At 37.9% G+C, this 26,184-nt stretch overlaps 1 protein-coding gene across 2 annotated transcripts in view; it reads left to right on the top strand.

Annotated features, from left to right (window-relative positions):
- Positions 1 to 26,184, top strand: part of SPOCK1 (SPARC (osteonectin), cwcv and kazal like domains proteoglycan 1) — a 281,971-nt gene that overhangs the window by 142,774 nt on the left and 113,013 nt on the right. For both annotated transcript variants that reach the window (XM_035338420.1, XM_035338419.1), the window contains one exon: positions 21,148 to 21,262. In XM_035338420.1, the coding sequence (XP_035194311.1) occupies positions 21,148 to 21,262 (115 nt within the window). The remainder of the gene's footprint in view (positions 1 to 21,147; positions 21,263 to 26,184) is intronic.

Genomic DNA, 26,184 nt, shown 5'->3' with positions numbered 1-26,184 from the left:
AAAAAAAAAAAAAAAAAAAAAAAAAAAAAAAAAAAAAAAAAAAGTGTTAAAACTGCAATAACAAATAGGCAGTAATTTGCTACATGCAGAACATCATCCTTTGAAGGCAGCCTCAAAGCCACCATGAGAACCAGGGAAATTTTCTACAGCTACAGACCTTCTATAGCCAAAGCACACATAAATTCTTGATATGCCAGCAAGTGGTTTCAGATGCCTGTAGGCACTGTGTGTAGTGAGGGCAGGTGAGCCAGGCCAAATGCCACTCACAGCTGCCTTCACAATCAACCATCGTGGCTGCATAGATCTTCCCGTTAGGTCTTCTCATGATCTTTGGCAGGTATAGTTTTAAGTCTTGAAATATTTAAGCTTTGTGTGATTAATTTTGATAGTTCTAAGTGTTTTTGCTGTCTGCATAAATGTCCGATACTTTAGAGACTTTGTTAAGTTAATAGCTTCATCACTTCCCCTTCTGCAGTTTTGCTAAGGATGGAGAAGCATGAAGGGGGGAAAAAAAAAAAAAAAAAAAAAAAAAAAAAAAAAAAAAAGTACTTACATTTTACTTTTGCCTATTGGTATCTATAGAACAGCTAAGTTTGAAATCCTAAGAAAGTCCTGATTTTGGAGTTTGTGTTTATGTGTACAAATATGACAGTTGGAGAAGAGCATTTTGCATGCATGGAACTACAAGTTGTCTGATATTCTTCCTTCCTGGAGAGCTTGTTGGAACAGCCCAGGAGAAAAATGCTGTGCCAATAAGACTTGCCTATGCTCTTGCCTTGAGAGCCACAAGCGTTTATGCCAGTCTTAATCCTAAGCCTTTGTTATGAAAGCCAATATACAGGGCAACACAAAAATCTGGTGTGTTGACAGTGCCCTGTCACGCTGAGAAAACCTTCTTCAGTGTTTGTTTACCACCTTCCTCAACAGAGGATGCAGCAAATGGGGCCCTTTTTTTTTTTTTAGTGGCAAGGGAGACATGTTTTAATGTTACCTCTGTCTTTTCCTGTGCCTGGCTGGCTCTTCAGAGCTGGCCGTGCTGTTGGACAGCGGGGATCCCGTGTTTGGGCAGGTGGTGCACTGCTGATGGTGGAACAGCTTCAGTAGCAGGAGAGGTGGCAAAATGCCCACCTATTTCAGATCTGTTTGAGATTGCTAAGCCCGATATTAAAGGCTACAGAGAGTGAGCAGCTCTGATGAACCATCGCTTTCATGATTTCTGCACATTTGTTTTGACACTGTCTTGACAAAGACATCAAAGGTTTTGAGTACAGAATCAAAAAGAGGATCTAAGTAATGGCTTTGCAGCTGTGTTCCTAGTTCGCTTACTCCCCTGAATAAAGGCTTAGCTGTCTAACTTGTGATAGGTACCATCCACCATCTTTCACACAATCATGCTTCATGCTCCCTCATAGGAAATGCCAACATTTCAAAGTTATTATTGCCAGTGTCCTGAGCATCACAGCAAGCTCCAGTGGTTTCACAATTGGGCATTTTTCCTGCCATATTTTATCAATCTGAGAACCTGCTGTTACATAAAATGTAATTTGAAGTATGCTACTTCATTAGATGATATTACAGTATTAAAACCACCCAAAAGCTTTGATGTTGAAGATAATTAGTAAGAAATTATGAGGAGATAAAGCATGGGTGGGCAGACAAGGCTAATGATTCACAGTCAGCAGAAAGTGTGAACTGAAGTAGTTTACTGTCATTAATATCCCAAGGATATTCCCATTGCATTTCTTCCCCAGGTGTGAGAGGAAACCACTGAGAAGACACATTTTCAGAGCCAGAAGTTGTTTCTAGCCTTCCCGTGTGGTCTATCAAGCAGCACAAACACAAAACAATTAGCAGTTAGCAGTATTGTTGCAGAATGATGGTGCCTTGATTTCAGAAAAATCTCAGGTCATGAAAATCACACTGAATCCAAAATAAGCAATGGTCTAAATGGTTGGTTTCCTCCCTAGTCTGAATGTTTCAAAAAACTTTTTTGTTTAAGTGTAGAATTCTCCATGCTAAGATTCTGAGCTTTGTTGTTGTACCAAAAGCTTTGTTGAGCCTAGCCGTGGACTTCTGACAGACTCCTTTGTGAATGTGCTTTGTATTCAGCTCCATCATAAATTTAAAAATATGTGTTGTCCCTGTGTCCCTCAAACAAACCCTGCACCCTAGTCTCTTCAGCCTCTTTTCTCTTATCTGTTTGCTTTGTCAAGAGACGGGAAGAATCACTTAGAAGTAATTATTTAGAATTTAAGAACCCCAGCTTTCCATAACAGTAATAACCCACCAGCGCAGGTATCATCAGGTCACAGCAAAACTCATGTTTTTATTTGAAGTGGCACGATGCTGTCAGAACAAACAATTTAATGTGAATTGTTGCTGAAGGTGTTTTTTTTTCCATGTAGAGTTTGAAGGCACCTGCTCATTTTCAGATGTCTTTTATATTGTTTGGGATCTGTGCATAACCTAGTTCATAGACAGGTGGTAGAAGGTGATGATGAGGAAACTGTGGTGTATCTTGAAACCAAAGATACTGCTAATTGCACAGATAATAGCCCAGTAGTAAGCCCTATGGGTCCTTTATTAAATGGAAAAAGGAAAATATATATATATATAAAGAAAAATAAAGAAAAAGAAAAGTGATGATAATGCAAAGAAAAAAAAAAATGAAAGGAATTTGGCCCTAGATTTCTGTTGAGGTTTTCTTTCCACATGCATTATTACTGTGTTCCTTTAAGTCAGCAGAAGGTGGTTTGGGACAACATTTTATCTGAATAGTCTTCTCCCTAATGCTGACACTGCCCTTCCCCTTCCCCTTGCAATTCATCTGTATTCTGTTGCTGACATAACTCGCAGTTATTGTCTCTAACAGTCACAGAGCTGCCTTCCTGAGGAGTTAACAGGTTATCAGCTCTTGTAGTCATTTTTAATCATTGTGAAGAATCATATCTTTCCAATAAGGCGAGTGATTAATTATCATGCCCTTTTTATCAGTGTAAAGCCTGTCAGGGGTTTAGTGGCTTTCAATTATAACCTTTCAAGGTTTACTTTGGTGGAATCCAGACTATGCAAAGAGACAGCCCTGTAGTTAGGCTGACTTTTTCACTGTACAAACTATCATTACCTTCTCACTTATTGTTCTATTTATTTACAAATAAAGACCAAATATCCTCAGTGGAACATATGAGAAAATAATAAGAAATTCCAAACCCGATGCTGAAGGAAAAATTTAACATCAGAAGCTTAATAGAAATGGAAATATATTACCCATTTGTATGATTAGCGAATCAGAGCCTTTCATAAGCCTAAAATAAATGAAATACCAATGTGAAATTAGGAATATGTTTTTCATTTATGGAGAGCTATGAAGCAAGATGCTTTTGTCTTTTCTTAATAGCCTCACTTCAGACTCAATTGTTATAGATTACTGTGGAGACGTAATGGAACCATACAGCAGTGCAGGGTAAGAGGCAGGAGAACTGGCTGATGAGTCAAATAAAGCAGCAGGGAACTTTACATAGGGAATGTTACTGCTTTATGGCAAGGCATATTGCTTCCTTCCATGTTAATCTGCATGAAGGTTTGGCAAAGGAGTTGAGGCAGTACAAGATCCAAAAGTGCTGAGCATCTCCCCAAAGCCACGTCACTCAGGTTGGTCACACATCCCATCCTGGGGGATTCCCCAGTCCTGGTACTCTTCAGGTTAACTGATATGGGTATATCATGGTTATTCCATGGTATATCAAGTATGGCACTGTTCTTTTCTTGCCTATGTATAGGAAAATAAATATATATGTGTCACTTGCTGCTTTGAGGTGTTTCAGGTGGCCTTCAAATTGCTTCCATCTGCCTTTTGTATTCGCTCTGTTCCTTGAGATGCCCCAACTTTAACACTATACTTGACAAAATCTTTTACCTGCTCAGTGGGAGTATAAACTCTACTTTTACACTGTTGTATGAAAGATTTCCTCCACAGAAGGAAAAAAACATTGAGTACTTGCATAAATATCAGAGGATTTAGAGGGGCACAAACCTCTTTCAGCAGTCATCACATTTTTGTTGCTATTAGGATAACAAATGAAAAAATCATTTTGCATTTCACCTCCACCATTTGTTTTCCCAAAGGGGACTGTTCCTGCCATTAAAAACTCCTTGTACGTGAAACAAGTGCATAAATAAAAAGACAACAGGAGAAAGAATAAATTCATATTTATACTGTCAGCATTCAGAGTATTGGAATAATTTCTAATTATTTTTCTTCTATCCACAATTGAAATAACCAACTGACAATGAGCTATTGTAGTCAGGAGGTGATGTTATGGATAAAGTCTGCCACTAGGCATGGGGATATGGAGATTCTTCTGCTAGCAGCAGTCTTAAAATCTTCTGAAACAATTCTGACTTAAAGAATAGCTGTTGGAAGGCATATTTCTCTGTCTAGCACATTTTGAAGGTATAATTTCCTAAAAACAACAGCATTTCAAGACAGAGGGAGAAGGAGGTTTGGAAATTGATTTTATATGGAGGTTTGGAAAATGTCTCTCCTGCTTCCTGTAGCTTATGTCCACTAAAATTATTGTATTGAAACTTGCAAAGATTTGTTAATGCCACATGAATTCTAGTTTGCCTATTAATTCTAATACTTACACCAGCTGAAACTATAACTTGATTCTTGTGGTAATGTAGTACAGATGTGTTTTCTCTCTCTCTCTCTCTTTTTTTTTTTTTTTTTTAATTCTGCGAATGGGTGGAAAATTCTTCCCAAATCCACCAAACTTTGCTATTGCAGGAAATTTTCATGTCCTGATTTTTCTTCTCTCTAGCCCCAGTGCTGTCTGACAGGAACTGTACTATTCATCGCTTGGCTGGCAATGCAAGACGTAGTATGCTCTGAAATTGCTTCACAGTACATCTCTGCAATAGATCAGCAGGAGCTCTGAGATGAGGAGTGTAGCCTGCATCTCCTCTAAGATTTACTATGTCACATTCAGGGCCCTATTCACATTTCTCTGAATATACAGGGATCTTTCTTGTATACAGCACAAACAGAATAATCCTCTCTTTAATCCGGTCAATACCAGTCCTTCAAATAGCCAGTAGAGGCCACTCTCCTAGTGACCCAGGTCTTTCTAATACTCAGCTGCATCCAGAAGCTTCCAACTTTTGCCAAATAGTATGCAGCATACAATTTGGCTAATTCATAAAGACAGGGAAGCATGTTTTAGTGAACAAGTACAGAAGTCACAACCAGAGATATTTTAATTCTCTGCCTAATTCTGCCTTTTGTTCTCCATATTTCCTTGCCTAGGACTGATAAACCTCTTGCTTTCATTTTTCCACAAGCCGGAGTGCAGCTACTGCAATTTCATAAGGTTCTTGAAGGATTACCAAAGAAATTTTAAATCTTTCTGAGGTGGTAATGATGTTAGGCTCTACCTGTCTGAACAAGCTACCAACTCTGATAGATAAGTGAAGCATAAAAGCTTAGGTTAAGAAAGTCTCTGTAACTTACATAGTTTAAAGAGGGAATCCACAATACTGCCTACCTGGCTTTTAAGGCTCCAACCTCAGAAGATATGCAGGGACAGATCCTTCAATTTCAGGTACATGGCTGAGCATACAGCTTCTTTAATAAGTAATAATGGTAAACATACCCCTCTCTGCCTCCCCATCTAAGGAAACTACTTTAAAATTACCTGAAAAGGCTGAAATGGGGTATGTTTTCTTCAACAACTCATCAAAAAATGTTTCAAAAGCACTTAGCATTTATGCTTCACATTTAGTCAGCAATAGATCAACAAGTCCTATTATTACTTATTAAAGAAGCAGTGTGCTCAGAAAATTGTGTAAGCCTCCTTCTAGATGTTTTTTTTTTTTTCAAGGTAGCATCATTAACAATGAAATATTTTTGATAGCATTACCTCAGTAATTCGGGAGCCAACCAAAGTCATCTCGTGTTTTCCCCTAAGGACTGTTGCACTATCAGGAGGGTACTTCATCACAGCAATGGGGATGCATCTATCTACATTTAAGTGTCTCTTACTGTAGATCTCGTTGTCTGAACTCTGTTTTGCATTGGTACAAGCAAATGGGTACTCTCAACGTAGCTGTCAATAAATAAGTCAGAAGAATGGCTAAATTTCAGATATCTACAGTGTGGGAATTTAATATGAGGTGGGATGGTTTCCTACCTGGTATGTTTATGACTGGACATTTCTACATCAACATCATTTCCCAACTGGTAGTTGTGAAACACTTGAGAATTTTAGATTATTTTTTATTTATTTATTTAAATGGCAATGTGAGTGAGTCAGATTTAAGTGATCTAAATATTTTCATTGTTTTAGTCTCAAATGGAGAATCTTACACTTATTTAATTTTTCCCTTTGGATTAGATAGTTTCTCAGGAAATGTGGAACAGAATGTATTAGGAGACTGTACTCCCTTACGTGAAATAAACGCCAAGCACTTCAAATTGTCTTAGTTATTACAAAAAATGCTTCAGCTTGAAAGTGTGCTATTGAAATGGCAGTTCCCATCACCATCAGCAGCCCCTGCAGAGAAAAGCTGTGGGTATTCCCTTTCCACACAACAGATTTTCCGAAGCAGGTGTTCAGCCAGCCACCTGGAATAAGAGTTTGAATCAGATTCACAGGTAACTTGTCCCAGTTTTGGGGTAAGTTCGTTATGTATTCATCATCACTTAAAATACTGTCCTTGGTATTTATTATCTTTTAATTAAGTGTATCATCAATGTAACAGTTTAGAACCTTGAATGCCAAATCCTGGCATCTTGGAATTGCTGCCCAGTGCTGTGTTTTCACATACAGAATTCATGCATCATGGGGCAGGTGATGGGGGACTGAAAATAGGGGACTACAGGCAAGGGAAGTTGCTGAGATGAAACTTGCACTTGTATCAAAATCACATGGATGTGCAATGCCATAGAATCCAAGGTTGCTGACCAGCTGTTTTTGTACGCTTCATCAACTGATGTGATTTGTAAGAGGTATTGTGGATTATAGATTTCATTGGAATGATGTATGTAGTTAGGCCAGAATTTAATTTTTATCCTGCAGTCTCACAGTTAAGATCTTAATGAGCTATAGATGTTGGTTCTTGCCTCTGTGCTATTTGCAGGCTCATCTAGGAAATGTAGTATCAATTATAATTGTTCCCTCTTGGCAGAGTATTTGGTTGGTGGCTAATTAATGAAATTCCACCCATTTCCCACCCCCCGCTGCCAAAATAAACATTAGCAGCATATCCCAGGTCAATACTTCAAGGCAGCACTGATGAGATAAGATGTCAAGTTATAATCAAAGAAGATCATGTTGGTAAGTAAATTTAACACATGCTTAATCCAGCTGGAAAAATTATGGAACAACTAGATTTTCAGTAATTTAATGGCATCCTCTGAGTCATTTCAAGTGAAATGAGCAAGTCTTTCTTCAAAGATAAGAGCGTAGCCTAGGGATGAGTTAAGTGCTGGCTGTGAGCTGAATTAACAAATGGGAGCTGGGCTAAACTTCAGTTGGGAAGATTAGGATTATTTTATGTCAGCAAGTAGACAATTTGTGATTAAAGCATCAAAACATACTGGCATGTTGAAACAGAGCATTTCTGCAGTACTTCACTTGCATGTGAAACTCTCGAGAAATGCATGTGCTAGAGATACTGCTGGGGTCAGTGAGTCCACAGAAGATGCAACACTCCAGAAGAATTTCTGGTACTTTTGTCTTTTGGAACTTCTGTCTGTCTCATTCACCCCCCCAAAGGCACTAGCTCATTGGTATTTTATTTTATTTTTTCTGTTTGTTTTTTTTTTCAACTGAATGTTGCACCGTTAGCAGCGCATGGGGCCTTCTGATCTTCACGTCGCATTAAGCATGCCTTGGGGACTGGTTAAGTAGGTGTTCTCTGCTAAAGATTTGCCTCAGGAGTTTGTGTAGCTCCTACAAGAAGAGCACATATCTTTGTTTCAGAGTCAACACAGGCTATCACACTGGTTGTTGCATACGCACATTCCGCTCATTAACTATTCCACATTTGTTTTCATTTCTTGCCAGCTTTCTTAAGCCAGATCCCCAGTGTAACTCCATCAAAGCCTGTATCAGTTTCAGTTGGAAGACAGATGGCCTCGTACCCTATTCCTTTTCTGCAATGTACAAATCATATCTTAAATTCTTTTTTTTCAGATGTTACCAGAATACTGACTGCATTCTTGCCTTTCTAATGTAATGGAAAAAATACATATATTATTTCTTTACATTGAATTTGAAAAATCATGGTGCTGGAGAGTAAACAACTAGGCATGGGAGTATGGGCATAGCCCGAGACATCATTAATCCACTTAGGACTTCCTGTCTGTTCCACCTAAATCTGAGTCTGTGTTTGTATGTTCTTAAGGCATGACCGAGGACAGTGGCTAATAGGCACACTTAATCTCAAAGGAATGGTAAAAGGAGTCTAGAAGCTTTTAAATGTTGATGGATAATATAACTCTAATTAAAGTGTGTTATCTAATCTAATAAAATGGCTTCCAGTTTATCTTCTTCTTACATAGGGCCAAAGCTTCTGTTTTGAAAAACAGCATGGTCAGTTGTGGTTTTCTCCATCTCTGATCCCAGCTGCAGAAAGATAAGAGATCATTTCCAACAGCATAATGGTATACATCACATGGCAAATACACATGTACAATTGTAGTATTGAGCAAATTTTAACATAATTTTAAAGTTATATGCATTAACTACATGTTGGTAGTTATGCATGATTTGAAGATTTCTTCTTCCTACATTGCTTGCATATATGTTCTTTATGAATGTACATTGTCATCTTTACATTAATTTGGAGTAACAAATAGCCTAAGCATGCAACAAATCCACTATTCTTTATTAGCTAATTATCTTGTTGTAAGTCCCAGCATTCAGCACTTTAAGTGAATAAATAGATGTGAATTATTCATTACATGGAAACTGCTGTAATGGGTAAGAATGAAAGATTCTAGTTAGTCCAGTATCATTCTGGCAGCGCTTTTAGGTATGAACAACAAAGACAGAGGAACATAACAGCAGGTAGAGATAGGGTCGTGAGCCTATATTGTCCCTTATGTTTGACTTCCATTTTCTCTTCCAGAACATGGTGAGAGGGGTAAAATATATTGCCAAGCAATCAATTTAACCATGGTCGCAAGAATGTTTGCTTCTACTATTGTTATATTTCTATTGGTTTCTTTTTAGTTTGTGATATCCCGCCCCTCACCCCCAAAGAATATGTCAGCAATAAAGTGGAAGTATCTTAATCCTGCAAGTGACCAAGGCTTCTGTTTAAGTAAGCCTCCAGTTTTCCTGCCTTCATAGCAGTCCTATTTAAAAGCAAAATGTGAAATCCTGTTCCTAAAGAGAGCAAAGCTTCCACTGGTCTCTATCTCCTCATTAAAGCAGAAGCATCTGTAAGAATATGGCCATTTTTAAATTTGCAGGTTCTTTGGTACAGGCACTTAGTTCTTCACGTACAGGTAATGGCTCTTCGAGGATGTTGACATTTCTATGGCATTTTTTAAGGCTACCGGTTAATGCCATCAGAGTAAGCTGTAGGTAAACAGCATTTCAGAGGATCGGCACTCTGGGATTTTAAGTATGAAGAAAACTTATCAGAGGTTACTTACAGAAAAGAGACTACATGATCATTTTATTTCAGTACAAAACTATGACAGTCTGCTGCCAGTAAAAATGCACAGTCTTCTGTATTTGTGGTTATAAGCATGCCAAGCTTCCTCTTCACTTGTTTTCTCAGCTGCACGTAAGTAGTGAGGGTCAGTAAAGCCACTCTAGCCCCAGCCTTTTGGCTTTGTCCCATTTCATTATAAAAGCAAATGATCCAGAAATCCACCTGAAAAAGTGGTTAAGTTATGTGAAATTTGGACACACTAACGAATTACCTGTGGCTGAATTTCAAATCAACCTGTAGCCTGAGAAACAGCTAAATTAATTATCTTGATGCAAAGCTCCACAGAGGAGCTACTGAGACAGTCTACTCACAGGAGGAAAGACGGATCTTTCTTCTGAAACAATGGTATTGGCACTTTGATGCTGCATTGTTTTGAAGTGTTTGCCAAGCCCTTAAGAAATTTGTTTCTGTGTATTCACATCAGTGCACAGCCATCCGCCTTTAGCAAATACTGAGAGCCCATAGTGAAGGCTGCACACATACTAATGACCATGTCTCATATAGATTCTTCCGTGTTTAAAGAAGCCTATTGTGCCTAACAAATATCTTGACTGTTGTTGACTGTTCAGCTCATATTAAAAGCCCTTATATTGTAGCCTTGCTTTAGAGAGAATATATATATAAAGATTTGTGGGCAATTTAAAAACTTTTAGGGCATGAAACTGATACTATATGAGGAAGAAGGAAAGGGATTCCCTCATTTGGACTTGCACATTAGTACAAAGGCAGTTGCTGTATAATATGAGTTCTCGTCGTATATCCTCATAGCTCATTTATACCAGACATGCACATGCAGTAACGCATTCAGATACCGATATTTCCTTTCGTTATGTTTTTGAACGTCTTCATTTTTTTGTATGCATGTGTATTTTCTATGAAAGAGCAAAGGACAATTATGTAAGTAGTTGAATTAAATACCCTGAACTGGAACATCAACTCCCTGCTTCCAAGTTTAACATAATGTTTCTCAAGCATTATGGGCAGAATCACTTATTTTCTCTCCTGTGTTGTTCGTGTTCAGGTTGTCTGCGCTCTGTTCTGGTGTGGCTTAGAGTGGGCAAAAAATCTGGGTTAGGTTTTCTGGCAGCAACTCTGTCCTGGAAAGTAATAAGAAATCACCTGGAAAAACAAAACTGAACTTGCCCAAATTATAAATACAAATTCAGTCATCATGATAGATTTTATCTGGACAGATTTTAATGTTTGACTGTCATAAAATCAAGCTAAAATCACTTTCCAATTCACTGTCAGCCCAGGTAACACTGGGAGTATTGCAAACTCCACAGGGGTGGGAGGAAGAATCACACAGGAGCAGAGATGTTCCCTCATTGTCATTCTGTCTTACTGTACAGCTTTCTCAGCCCTCTTTTTGCTGCAGAGAAAACCTCTTTGTAGTGATGCACCCTTATTAAAATCTCAATTTGCTGGTTAAAAGCAAATAGGAATATATTTGTCAGAAGAAGCAGTGGGATGGATAAATTGAGCTGAAACACAGCTCCCTTAACATCACAGCACATTTATATATATATGTAACTGGGTTTTCTTTTTTTTCTTTTTTTTTTTTTTATTATTTTTTCCCCGAATATGAAGGTCATAGTTACTCTGTTGCTATCTTCCGACTTTTCAACAAGGATCTTCCTCAAGACTGGAAAAGCATCTGGTATTATTTGGTTTTCCTTCCATTCTGAGATCCACTCCTTATCCTCTTGGGTTTTTGGTATTTACTGGGAATGGTGAAGCCTAGAAGGGGATAGTGATTGCTGGTAACATTTCCATCTTTTCAGATCAAGACAGAATTAATTCATTTAGAATTATAGTGATAGTTCCTGCTAGTGTCCTCCCCCACCTCCCATCCCCAAACTGCTGTAACATTATGTCTTGCTGTTCATAAAATACTATCTCAAATTTGGGGCAATGCCTCCAGATAGGTCTGCAGATAGATCAGACAAATTGACTCTGGAAATATGTTATATATTCCCTGTAAAAAAGTAAAACCCAGTTCGCAATGCCTAGTTTACTTTATGTGCAAATTATTCAAGGTTACTGATATACATGGTTCCTTTTTATTAGAATTCTGTGTTTTATCTTTGTTCTAATAAAAAGTAACATGTACATTGGGAACCCTGAATAATTCAGTGTTACTTCATAACTCAGGAGGCTTGCTCTTTTTGATGGCATTTCTTGCCTACATGTTCCAGAAAGCAGGCAATTCTCTTATGAACAGTTGTTCCTCTGTTGTAGAAGTATATTTTCGCTACCATGCTGAGTGCAAAGTTACAGAATTTGCTCTTGTATTGCCCGAGGCAACCTGGGCTCTTTCTCAGTGGGAAAAGGACAAAACAACATTTTAGTTATTCCAGACAGTTACTCAAGTGTCCACAAGCAACTGCTCAAACTTCAATTCTTCATAAAGGATCTTTCTTCAGAATTATTTTAGCAAGTATTAGGCAAAGGAAATAGCATTTCTTTTTTATCAGATGATGTCTTCATCAATGTGTAGTAGTTCAGAAACATAAGGAAAAAACAGTAGAAACAACACAATGGTTTGGCTTTTCTTATTTTTTTCTTTCTGTACGTGTAGTTCTTCTGGGATGTACAAGTCCTTTAACTTCATATTTGAGATTGCTGTCCTACCACGAGATACTTCTAAATTGCAATTCTAATGCTCTACCTTGAGACCGCTTTCTGTTTTTCAGCCCTTTTGACTATGTGCTTTTCCTTTGCTTCCTCAATAAATTAGCTGTTTATTTTACCCTTTCATTTCATTCTGTGCACAAAAATCACCAATCTCCTACTGTTTAGAAACTTTCAGTCTCAAAACTTCTGCCTTTGGCACAGTTGCAGCTATTGCTGGTCAATTCCAGCAGTGTGAGGTTAATTTTTCTAAGTGGTTTTGTAGTTGATGAATTTCTGTCTTTATTTGTTTCACATCAGAGCTTCTTTCTTGCACTGTAGAGTGAGCAATCGTATTAGAAATTCACTGATTTTTGCAGAAATTGTTTCTGTTAAACTCATGCTAGGTGAAGGAATTTCTTTGCTGTATTTATATTGACTGTATTTTAGAACCATCTAGGACAGGCATTTGTCCTTTCATTTATTTCCCATCCTAGCCTCTTCTGGGTATCACTTTTATGACTGATTATCCACAGAGGAGCTTCATCTTTTCCTGCTTAGGTAATTCCTCTCAAAAGCAATGAAAATAACATGAGGCACCAGTCTACGAAGCTAGGCAGTCCCTAGATAATTCACACTTCTGTATTTTGTGGTATAGATTTCTAGGTTATTGCAGAAAGCACACATTGTAGCAGCAGCAGTACTTGTTCTGCAGGCTTTTTGTTTGTTTGTTTGCTTCATGTCTTGTGGTTAAAATCCCTATAACTTTCTAATTCTAGTGTTTTTCCTGGCAATAAATTCTTTACTTCTAAACTTGTAACTGTGATTTTTCTATTTTCATCCCTAATCCAGGGGTGTTCTGCAGAATGCTGCCCATCTTGCAAGGTTTTCCACCGTGGTATCAGGTTGACAGGGACTACTTCCATGTAATAGGACTGAAAATGCTTTTTCCATAATGAAATCAATCTGTCAAATCTCTTATTTTTGTGTTTGTTTTGCTCAGTGCACACTAAAACTAATGTAATATGGAAACAAATCTTCCTCTGTTGATGTAGAAATGATGCTTTGCCCATGTTTCCATGGAGACCATCAGACTGTCATAAATGAACATGAAACAGCTCTTAACTCTGCACAATTCAGCTGTTTTAAAATCATTACATTACAAGTCAGTCATATTCTGTGGTGCCTTACAAGAGTCTGAGGATGATTTTAAAGACAGGTGGTATTACTATCCCCATTTTAAATGCTGGGAAAAGAGAGGGAGACACAGAGTGTCCAACTCATTTATCCCAGGTCATGAAAAAGGCAATGATAGCACCAAGAGCACAACACAAGTGTTTCCTCTCCTTCTTGCACCACTGACTAGGACAGCCACTGCACATGAGCTCATGTGCTAAGAAGAGTAAAGTTGGCAGTTCTTCCACGGCACCCTGTTTGAAGGAATGCAGTCTGTGCTGTACCCTATAAACACAAAATGAGCTCCTGCAGGTTGGACTCAGTAGTTGATAATGTTTGGGGCCAAATTCTGTTTCACTTGTATTAGCAAATAACCAAAGGAACTCAGTGGAACAAGTAGAGTTTTTCCCTTTCCAAGGCAAATCCTCTTATCTAGCTTGATGTTTAAATATGAGTATGTGGAGATTCCCAGGGTGCCTGGCCAGGAACTGCTGTAAGTGTACTACACTGACATTCAGTCTGTCGGCCAACAGCAACCTCATCAGCCCTTCAGAGAATTCATCTCCAGAATTCCTGTTGTGTGCCTCAATCTCTATAATGCTGTGCTAGAAACTAATTGTAATGATGCCTACCAAAATACTGATTCATAAAATCAATAATTTGGTCTTTATTTCCTTCCTGTTTCTTGATGGAATTAGTACTAAGCATCATAAAATTTCACTTTGGCAGTACCTCTAAAAATGTATAAGAATTAACATATGTTAGTCATGTTTTCAAATGAGATTTAATAACATAAAATATCTACTGAAGAATGATAAAATTTGATTGGTAGGAGATTTTTCTCTAAGAAGAACACAGGAGTTCTATATCTATATCCAGAGATATTTATTTCAATTAAATTTGGAGTTGTTTTTTTTCCTACTCATATAGTTTAAAGAATTGCAAAGCATTATAGTTTTTAATCAAAGTTATAAGAAGGTTCAGTATCTCAGAAACTAGCTATCTGAATTAAATCTTGGTAGTTTTTCCCATTATGTTACTGCGTCAGTTAAAGCATAAATTGCAACTGCTTTCAGAACTGTTAAAGGACTTTTTCATGAAATACAATGCAACTCTCAAGCAAATCCAAATATTTGTATTCATCTGAAATGAGACAGGTGTATCTTTAATTATGCATTAATAATTCAAAATATTATTTTCAGAAGAAGGTATAAACTGTTCTATTTTCATTTGGCCTTGGATAGAAATAATTTGTAATAAATGAAATCCCGCTGAATAAATGTGTGTAACTCCTGTGTAACTGAAAACAGAAATGGTCTAGGTCAGTTTGTGAAATTAATTAAATCTGACATTTCAGAGTTACTGCAGGACTGTCAACTACACGTGTTCAAAAATCTCAAGGTTATCTTAAATATACTTTTTTTTCTTAATTTGATGTTTTGCATGGTTTTGATTTTTTAAAAAAATCTTCAACTGTGTCCACCGTGCAAGGCAGAAGCAGAGGTTTTCTCCTGTTCTACCAACTACAAATTAGAGCAATCTTTTGAAGCTCCCCACTGCCATCCCAGGAAGCTTGACACTGGATCACCCCAGGGGTTTGGAGGCTCCAAGACAAAACCCATAGATCTGCTGTCATTAAACCTATGCCAAAGCCCTGTGAGTCCCTGAGAACGGGGTTGTTTTTGTACCCTTACTACTTCCTGGAATTAATGATTGAATGACCGATGTCCTTCTATCTCTGCTTTTTTTAGGTCTGTTTGTCCTTCATCTTACCACTTTGTGCATAAACATGCTCTCAGCTATGACTCATGGGAGCGCAAATTATCAGATAGTAAAAGTGCTTGGAATTTAGACAAACATTATGGCACCGATGATAGATTTTACTGTATTGAACCAGTGTGAGTGGTCTGTGCTTGCATGTTGGTTGAAACTCTGCCTTACAGGCAGGACAGGTGTTTGTGAAAAGTGCACCTGATGCTAGCTGGAAGACAGAGCAAATATGTAGATAATTTTGACAGCTTTTTTTTTTTTTTTTCCTAGTGGATATTTGTATGTCTGTTTGTTTCAGATTCCAAGGAAGGTATTAAAAAGATAAACGCATTAGCTAAACATACCTAAGTGTGTGAAATATTAAAAACTTCTCCAAGAGTAGGAAAATATTTGAGATACACTTGCAGTATAGTGAGATATAAATCATAACTCTTCATTGCCAGAAATCAAAGTAGGAGCTTCTCTTTCATGACTCTCTAGAAAATCAGCTTTGGTCTTGTACATGTCTCTTTACTAGTTGCTAACCAAATACCTACATTGATAGTTGTGACTGATAATCACATCCACCAATGGAAGTGTATTTCCTTGCTTAAAGTCCTGTCTTTATTTTTTTCTTCACATATTGTCACTGCATCAGATTTCTGTATATTTGTCAAGGAAATTTGTACTACTCAGGTTCTTAACTTTGCGTTGGGAAGGAAATCTGTAGAATCTTTTAAAGCATCTTTTGCCCTGCATGGCCCTCAGCAATGTCAAAAGAAATTATATGTCAGGATAAGAAATGATTTTGAAAGTGCCTGTAAAAATAAAAAAAAAAAAAAAAAAAAAAAAAGATGTTTTTGTCCACTATACCGACATCTTCAGCCACTCTAATGTTAGGGTACTCTAAATCAAAACTATACAAAAATACTAGGCAGAGATGGAATAAGTGCTGACAGTTTGAGATGTTATTGTTTAACTGCCTAGAGAAATTGCATTTAGTGAAAATAATTCACATACATGTTTGAAACATTCGGGCCTATGGTAATTAATTTTCAGCAGAATTGATTTCTGTATGCAAATTGCTCTGAGTAATTACATGGAAAGAAAGCAGAGAAAGCATGCAAGAGAGAAAGAGAGACTTCCATATCTGAGCCTGTTTATCGAAGACATATTCTCCCCTAGACTAAGGGGAGGGTTAACACCAGTTTTCTCTCTAGTGAAGCAAATGATTTATGCCAGGATTTGCAGAAACAGAATAAAAACAATTGGAAATTATTTGCAATTGATGGGGGGTAGGGAGGGATCATAATCTATTATTAAATACCATTTTTTAAACTAGAACTATTAACCATACTGAGGACAAACGTTAGAGCCAACTCCAATAAACAAGACAGTCTTAACCATCCGATGTAGTCACATACCAACCTGTAAAACAGGAAAACATTTATTTTCATGAGGTTATCACTAGAAACCTTCTGAATGGCTCTAAAAGTCTGGAAATCCATCACAGCCTCACTTAGCTGTTTTGCTTATAGAAGGGTGGTAGGGCAATCTCATTGCACTTGGATTAAGTTCACTGCCAATGTAACCTCAGCACGGGGCTGCTTGAAGTTCACCTCTGTAACACTGAAAACCACAGCATGTTCACAGAGAAGCTGAGCAACTTTCACCTGAGTGCTCTTTACGAAAATATATGTGTGGCCATATTCACGTTAAGGAAAAAAAAAGCACAAATTCAGCTATTTTAAAGCTGAATAGAAGCTCTAATGAATGGGGGAAATAGCCATATGTTAGCCATCATGTGATGGAAACATGCTGTTTTCCTAGAAAAAAAAAAGGGGGGGGGGCAAAGGTTGTAGAGATTTTTATTAATACATGCTTAAGTTGGCTGCATGGTTTCTTACACATTTGCGCTAGGACCATTTTCATGAAGCACGTAGTAATTCCTGCAAGTCACTTCTTGGCTGCTTTGATCACACGTTCCCTTTGGCTGTCACCGTGTTACAAAAGGAGACAAGATGCCAGTTTGAAACGTTGCCTCTTTCTGAAGTGTTGACGCTCGCTGCCATTTGAGCTTTTTGCTGGGTGGGAAGGAAGCTGGGTGTGGAGTCAGCCTTCCTCCCTGCCCAGAGCAGCTCTCCCTCACAGCTTTCTCACTGCCAGGCTCTAGCTGGTGCCTGTACAGCCAGGATCTGCACCTCCCTTCCAGTGCTTGTTTGTGGATTATTGCCAGAATCAAGTACTACATAATAATATTGGCACACACACCTATAATGTAATGCATCATTTAAGTGAGAGACTTTGTTTTAATATCAATCTCTTTTGCCTTAAAATATGCACTAGGATCCCTGCATTGAAGACAGCAGGTCCCATTTTCCAGTTCATCATACCTTTCTCAACAGATGTTCTTCTTTTCTCATATAGTCAGAACGGTTTAAAGGGGATTGCATAAACGCAACTGCTGTTGACATTTCATTATGCAGAAGTATTTTTGTCATTGAGTGATCATAATACTTATTGTCAGGCAATTTCGGGGGGGGGGAAAGCACAATATTTACATAATGCCATCTCTTTTTGATTGTAGTTTGTTTCAGCTCTGCTAAACAGCTAAGCTTGAAATTACTCTCTTCCCCCAAACAAATGGTCATAAAAACAAAATCAAGCTCATAAATCTTGCTGTGAACTAGTTGTACAGTTTCTGCAGGATTGCACATCCATTGCTGTAACACACTGAAATTATTTATTATCACCCTTTTAAAGTCAAATATGTGAAAAATAAATTTACTCCGTTCCGATTAACACATGACCCACAGCAACAGCACAACCTTAGAGCAGGTTCTCCCTGTACTGCCATTGAACTAAGGAGTTCCCTCCAAGTCATAAGTCTTCTTTTATAGTGGTAATATATAAAAACATGAAACGTAATAGAAAAGTATCTCAAACAATGTTGCTAGGTCTTTGTCCAAAGCTGATTTATATTGCTAACTGACAGCCTCTGGTGAAGGGTATGTGGAGGGGAGAGGAAAGTGTGCACAGCTCATAGTTCTCAGGTCTCCTTTGTGGAGAGAGCAAGGGAAAGGATTTGGGATGCAAGTGGTGTCTGGAGTCCCTTCAGTATTGGAAAAAGCTGCCAACATACCATGTGGAAGTTGTTAATGATCTGATGCAATCCTTCATGTTTATTGTTTCCCAATTATTCTGGTATGTCTATGAGCAAACCACAGGAGATTTATAGTTTTAATGGGAAACTCAGGTTGCTATGTGTAATAAACCCTTGACTTAAAAAAGGAGTGCAAATCTTCTGCCTCTGAATAACTGCAATTCTGAGTCTGCACCTGCATCTTGTGTAAATGGCCTGGGATAGGTTTTGGGTCACTGTGTACAGACGAAAGCCTTTCCCTTTTGCAGTGCAATGAGCTGACCTATAAAGCTAACAGACCAAGAGGGTACAATTTCCTACAAATTGCAGTAACCATTGAAGCAGAAACTTTAGCCATTCTAAACATTTCTTCACTTGTGCTCTTCCAGACAGGAAGAAACTTCAGAGCTCAGGATACCAGGACAGTTAGCTAGAAAACAAATGTCAGTAGCAGAAGCATCTCAGTGATGAACAGTAAGACTTTGGAGACAAGATAAAAAAGCCAGGAATTTTTCACGGAATGAAAAACTTCTGAAAATGTTCATACTGATGACATGCAGTACTATATTTCCCTGTATTTCAGCCAGCCATCTCCTGGGATGGATATATTTAAGAAATATTTAAGAAACTGTTTCTTATAATTTATAAGTTCTCTCCTTAGCGCTTGTATTACTAAGTAGTAGAGCAACCTTCCAAACTTACTTAAAATGTTGAAAAACTTTGCAGGCATATAAATCCCTTTTTTGACCTTTTGTATTCGTATAGATTGCACACTGGAAAAAGTCTCAAGAAGTGATAATCCAGATTGTGGGTTACTTTTGCTGTCTTCTGGCAAAGCTTGCAGTTTTTCTTGTATTTAACAAACTTCCTTCTACTGTCTTGAACCGGCTGTTTGTAATGAATAATTAATTGCACTTCTATAGTTTGTTCCATTTAAGAATCTTCATGAGTTTTTGCACCATGAATGAAATCATTTACACTACACATAAGTGCTTAAATGCTTTATTTATTATTATTGCCAGTATTATTATTCTTTTCAAGCTTCACAAGTAAGACACTGAGGTAGAGAGTCTTTGAGGCCTGGTTTAAAAGGAAATATCTGCTGGGATTTCTAACCATATCCTTTCACATTCCTCTGCTTCATACTGTTGACCATTCGACAATGCTTGTCTTTTTGAACAGGCCATTTTTTGCAAAATTTGCAAAATATTTCAAAGGTTTTTTGTTTGTTTTTGTTGTTGTTTTTTAATGATAATATATTGTGTGGTGCTTTTTCAGAACATAGATACTTCAGAAGTGCCTGCATTTTTGTTGCCTTAGAAGGCCTAAGGAGTTCAATAAATTGATATAATTCTTCAATTAGAGAAAAAAATAGTATAAAAAAATCTTATTCTCTTATTTATGCCAAACTTTACTTGACTTTCAAAACTGAGTATAACAATCCCTATCCTATCACACCATGGGCATCGCTTGTAGGACATTCAAACATCCTGGCAGAGTTTTGTTGAAAAATGCATGTGCACCAGTGATGCACAACTGCCCTTCGGAAACATGTAATAGGTGTTAATGTGGTAAGGTCTTGTAGCTCTGGCTGCTTAAACCAACACAGAACAGCTGCAACACTTCAGCACTGCAGGAAAAACAGAAGAATCCCCTGCTTATTGGAAGTACATTTACTGTCACATAAAGAAATTTGGTGCTTAGCAAAATGAAACTTCTTGTACTTTAAATAGTATCCTTTAAAATTTTCCTTTTTCATTTGGTAAAAGTGAGAAGTTCAGTTACCATAATTTGCACTAAAATCTGTACATGGTCCCAAAAATGAATCTAAGAGATGCCCAATTCCAAAAATGGCCCGTTATGTGGGGAGGAAGGGGGGAGGTAAAACAGGGGACTTAAGGACAGCTTAAAGAGGAAAAGAGGAACAGAAATTCAAATCTATGGCAAAATGATATTTAAAAAAAAAAAAAAAAAAAAAAAAAAAGGAAAAATTAAAAAAAAAAAAAAAAAAAAAAAAAAAGGCTTATCTAAAAATCATTGTTAAACAAAGGTGAAAATTCTATTTATGGCTGTAACTTCCCTTCTGAGTATTCACATAACCATTTTTTGAGTATTTGTAATTCATCCTGGCAGATATGTCTTATTGCTGATCTTTAGAAGCATCCTTTTGTTAGAGAATAAATTTAGATAGATAGACTTCCAAATAGGACTTGATTGCAGAAAAGTATTTATAAGAGATTTTCTCTGGTGGGATCAGTGCTATAATTGGAGTGGTATCCAGCATAGCGCTGTATCACTCCTCTTTTTTCATTTGAAAGATTACCAAATCACCACTTCTTTAAGGAAGTGGTTTGTAGAAACTTGGCAAGAGCAGCTAGGCTTGCACGCAGGCAGGACAATAAATGTTTCTGCTTCTATAGGGATCAAGAGGCTGCTCCAGAGGCTGTTCCCGTGCCTAGAGCACCAGCACTTCTTAATATAAGTCTAATATTAATTTGAATGCCAAGCTAGACTCAGAACACTGTTCAGTAATAAGAATCTTTGAGCAATGAATCTGCCCTTCTACTTAAACATCTCTATTTAACTCGCAGTCTGCAAACAATGGCACATACTGCAAAGTGGCAAAGTAGTTATTCATGCAGATATGGGAATATTCGTTCCAACCACTTGTCATGTCAGACATGAGATAACTTTATATGCAAGTCTAACTTTCTTTTTCGATGTTTGTTTTTTTATAGCTCTTGATCCATCCAAAGATCCATGTCTGAAGGTGAAGTGCAGCCCCCATAAAGTGTGTGTCACTCATGACTATGAAACTGCTATTTGTGTAAGCCGCAAGCAGCTGGTACACAGGTAAGGAAACTTTGTTATTTTAGGGTTTTGTGACTTCCTAAGTCAAGACAGAATAAAACTGAAGCAGTAAGTCCTTCCATCTAGCCAACAACTGTCAGACAAAATCTGTACTGCTGTAATGGGCAACTGAGATTGGTTTGTCTGTGTTTTAAGAAAAATATGTTTTGCTTTTAGTACATTTGAGTAAATAATTTAGGAACTTTCTTCCAGTGTCTTTCCCTGCTCAGTAGAGAAGCAAACATTTGCCTGGAACAACTCACACCCCTGAGTGTCATTGTCAGCTAAGCTTGTACTTCCGTAACTCTTTGAGTCAAAGTAAATTCAGGATGATTTGATTCCACTGTGCCAGTACTACATCTTACCTTACCTTACCACTACCTGGCTGAGGAAGTTAATCCAGTGGAAAAAAAAAATATATATATATATATATATAGCCTTTGATTTATAGTACAAAATTAATGGTGTAACGTGCATGAGGCAGTACATTTAATCTTCAGTTTTCAGTGTGGAATGAACCCTGGAAGGAGTTTAGGGGTATGGCTATGTGCAGTGTAATTGTAATGACATTTTTTGGCATTATGTAGCTTACATTTTCAAGTTGGGATGGATTTAAAGCACCTGCATTGTATGGAAGTCTTCATGATATATAGATATAGATGTTGAGCCAAATGCTTTCTGAGCTATTTTCAGTATTTGATGTCCCAGAAGTGATCAAAATGGTAGAGTAATGGTACAGAGGAGGAGCTGAATATCCCTCTTTTCCAGAAACCAGGCTGTGTTTCATGTGATCTCTCTATGATTCCTCCACTGCCTGCAGCTATTTCCGATAACCTTTGAGTAGCACTGTGACTATGGAGATGAATAAAAAAGTATAGAAAACTTACTCTGAAAATTCTCCAAACAATTTCCAACAAGTTTTGTAATGCTGAAAGAACTACTGCTGGTGTGTGAGAGTAGCCCATACGTCCCCAAGTGTTTTTATTCTCAAAATATCCAGCTACCATTGCCTCAAAGGGTTGACATGTCAATAAGGTAAGTAACCAGGCCAAATTCTCTCCTGATTTGAATCAGTGGAGTGACACCTCTGATGGCTTTTATCTTCAGTCCCACAGCGCTGTGTGCTTTTTTCAGTTCCTGACCTGAATACTGTTTTATATATGGCACCTGTCATACTTAAGGCTGTATTAATCAGGAGTAAATTGCAAGAGGTGGAGTTGCACCTATTTAAAAGCAGTGAAAGCCTAAATACATTAAAGTGGGCGCATGTGTCGTATGACCCATCAAATAAAACAGCACCATTGTGATTGCTTTGCGCATCCACTGTGCATTTGGGTGTGCTCAGAAGGATTTCCATTTCATGCATCATTATCAACTTGCTGTAGAGGCTTTACAAAGCATGTAGGCTCAGCAAAAAGTAATCATGAGAGCAACATCTTATGTTATTGCTGAGGCTTCCAGACGGAGCTACACCGATCTGCATCACCTGATTAACTGGCCCTCGGAATAGATGCAGCACAAGGAAACTATTTCTCCAGGCACAGTGTAGCTAACTTTGAAATCACCAGTGACAACACAATGCAATTTCTGTTTCATTTTCTTTGTGCTAGAATGCACACTTTTGAAACCACTTCAGGAATACAATAATAGTGTATAAAATTGAGTTAAATGGATACTTGTTATTGTACACATACTCTGACTCCACAACAGCTCCCATCCTGTCAGGCTTTAAGGCTTAGCTCACCATCTCTCACATCTGGCAGCATCAATGTCACATATTTCACAAACTATGCCATGACTTTGAAGCTGCCAAAAGTGGACCTGCTGGATCTGATCCCCTAGCTGGCAGGGCACATGGTTTGGGTCCACAGGAGAGCAGCTCACAGTGCACGGAGGTTGAACTGTGGGCTACCCCAGCGGTGCCAGGAGCTGGCAAGGGGCCGCATGCCCCAGGGACAGCTGGACCCCTCCGGTGCAGCCTCCGCCTTCCCTCTCCGCCTCACGCATATGAAGTGCAGTCCTGGGTCTTCAGGGCTGGGGACAAGGTGTCTGAGAGGCATTCCAGACAGATAATAACATTTTGTCAGCACATCCTCTAAGGCATTTGCAGTACAAATTGGTGACGGCATTAAGAGAAAAGGCAAGACTGAGCAGTGATTGAAGAGTGTGTAGAAGATAAATTTGAAGGAATCCTCTTATATGCTTAATAGCCCTTGGACTAATGGTAGAGCCTTACAAAATCTTTTATGTGGATTAAAACCTCTTTCAATTTGGACATGATCTATGAAGAAGAGTCTTTATTAGTTCAGTTTTGCATGAAATGTAGTAGTTAATATCTCTCAAAGATTTCTCGTACATTTGCAGTCCTGTAAACCTTCATGCCATTTGTCTCTGGCGGTTCTATAGCTGATGGTAAGGAAGGATGTCACTCTTGGGGTTTCTTGGAAAGAACAGAGTGAGCACAGAATTGATGAAAAAATAATCGCCAAATTAACATGTCCACGGTTTACTGTTTTGTTCAGTCCATTTATCTGGCAATCACCAATTAGTTCATCACCGCAGTGTACGTCACTCACAAAGGTAATCATGCAATGTCTCTGCCTCTCTGCTGTGACATAGAAATACAGCTATTTACTCGGTATTTCTTCAGTCCTTTTGAAGCTACTCCTGCTGACAAAAGAGGCCACTACCAAGTTCCTCTCTTTTTTCTTTTCTTTTTTTTTTTAAAGATCTGGACCCGTTCCCAGATAAAACATCTGTTCTTCTAAATTACGCATCAAAGCCTTGGTCTGACCAACATGGCAGTCGTTGGCAGCTACATGTAGCTGCGATGAGCAGGCAAATCTCCCTGTTTTTCTGTACGATGCCTGCTGTTGATACTCCATTTCTGATTAGGAAGGACCCTGTTGAAAACAGTTAAACATCCCCATACGTGAAGCTGAGCATTTTTTATCACAGCTGTTCTGTGTGCTGATTGTGTGCTTTAAGTTGTATCCAAAAGAGAACTCAGGAGGAAAGGAAATTAATAATTGCAAGACTGTCAGCGACCCCCCTGCTTTCACAAACTGCTTGGGAGTATTACAGCAAAATCTTTGACCACAACCAAGGCACTTTTAGGTTATTTATAGGAAAGCTATGCACGTAAGCAGGAATTTTAAACAGCGCTATTCCTCAACGTCTCTATATTAGAAGAACAGTTACCTTTTAAAATGCCCTAAATATAGAGCCTATAAACCCTGACTCTGTTGGTTTGATCTGCTCTCTGACTCACGCTTGTCTCTGCTTCTCTTGCTGGCTTTCATGCTCTGCCAGCGCTGCTAAATGCTAACGAGGTGTTGGCACAACACCAGGCGCTCCTCTGGGGGTGATGTCTGCCCGTGCTGAAAGCCTGACTCCCATGTTTTCAGCAGCCTGACCGATGGCAGGGAGGGTTTGTTCCTAAGCTCGTGATGTTTAATTCTAAATGATTTATGTGGTAACGTGTATCAAAGCCTGAACGCGTGAGAAATCCATATGATGTGTTGTAACAGAATCAAACCTGGGAGGTGATTAATTAGCTTTGGATCTACTAATAACATCAGTTTGTTCCCCATTTAGCCTTGCTGTGTTTGTAGCTTTTTTTCTTTTTTTTTTTCTTTTTTTTTTTTTTCCATTTTCATGCTGATTCAGAATGTAATTGTTGTTCATTGTTTTTTTAAGTACAGTTCAGGAAAAAAGCATATCCCAGAGGGAACTTTAAAAAATAACATTGTTCAGCTTCTTGTTGGTATATTTATCAGAGTTAATTGTATGTGTTTTACTGGGCATTTTCTCAAAAGGGCTACCACAAGCAGCAAGACAGAGAACTCAGACAACAACAGGGCAAGAGCACTCTTTAGTTTATTAATTTTTTTTGTCTTTTTCTCCACTGAAACTACCCAACTAGCTTCTCTAGTATGATTTTATTACTTCATAATGTTTCCAAAGTGAAGTGTGACTATTTCTAACTTCTCTGCAAAACCCTACTTTCCTTTCAGTTTATGCTACAGTAGCCAAGGAAGGGATGTGGCTCCCTAAGGGATTATTCTCCTCCATTTGGTTGAAACCTTGACACTTTGTAGTAAACTGGCAGATGCAAGACAGGCAAAATTATGCAGAACATTTGGAAAACCTGCCATAAAAATACTGTTCTTTCAATTATTATTAAACCTTAGCTGATGAAAAATGCAGTTATTTTCAATGGTGCCGCAGCAGAACGCAGTACATTCATCCATCTTGGTAGGCAGCATGCCAAAATCTGTGTTCTGGTACACTGAGTCCTTCCTAGAGTAACAAGGCTCCACAACGAGCAATCCATAAATTTAATGATGAGATGTGGGACTCCACACAATAATTTAGGATAATACCTCTCTATAATAAAATCATTATGAAGATTAAATTGTTAACGTATGCACTGGATACAGAAAACATAAATATCCAAATTATTTTTCATATCCCCAGAGTTTTTTTTAAGTTCTGGGATGAATTTGCAGTTGTGAGGTAATTTTTTTTGCAGATATTTTTATGAGCACTAAATGTATTCTTTTGTTGATTAACATTTTCAGAATTAATGGAACAAAGCAGCCCAGTTCAGAAAGAAAATAACACTTTTGATTGTTTTTAGAAAAACAAAACAAAAACAAAACAAAAAAAAAAAAAAAAACAAAAAACACTTCAAATATGTTGAATATTTTTTTCCTATGTAACGGTGCAACAATAGTTACTTTTCTCTGCAAACTGTTTTGGAGTCACTAAATCTGATTTTCCCTTAAAAAAAATAAGGTAGAAAGAACTTTTTCATGCAAGACATTTTATCCACCTTTAATGCTGAACATTGATTTCTGTAATCTACTGGCATAGATTTTTGCTTCAGAAGAAAGAGCGTTGAAATATTTGATTAAACACAC

This window comes from Oxyura jamaicensis, chromosome 13 (assembly GCF_011077185.1).
Source record: "Oxyura jamaicensis isolate SHBP4307 breed ruddy duck chromosome 13, BPBGC_Ojam_1.0, whole genome shotgun sequence".
Classification (NCBI taxonomy): domain Eukaryota; kingdom Metazoa; phylum Chordata; class Aves; order Anseriformes; family Anatidae; genus Oxyura; species Oxyura jamaicensis.
The sequence above is the reverse complement of the archived record's forward strand: the minus strand, read 5'-3'. Positions and strand labels throughout refer to the sequence as shown.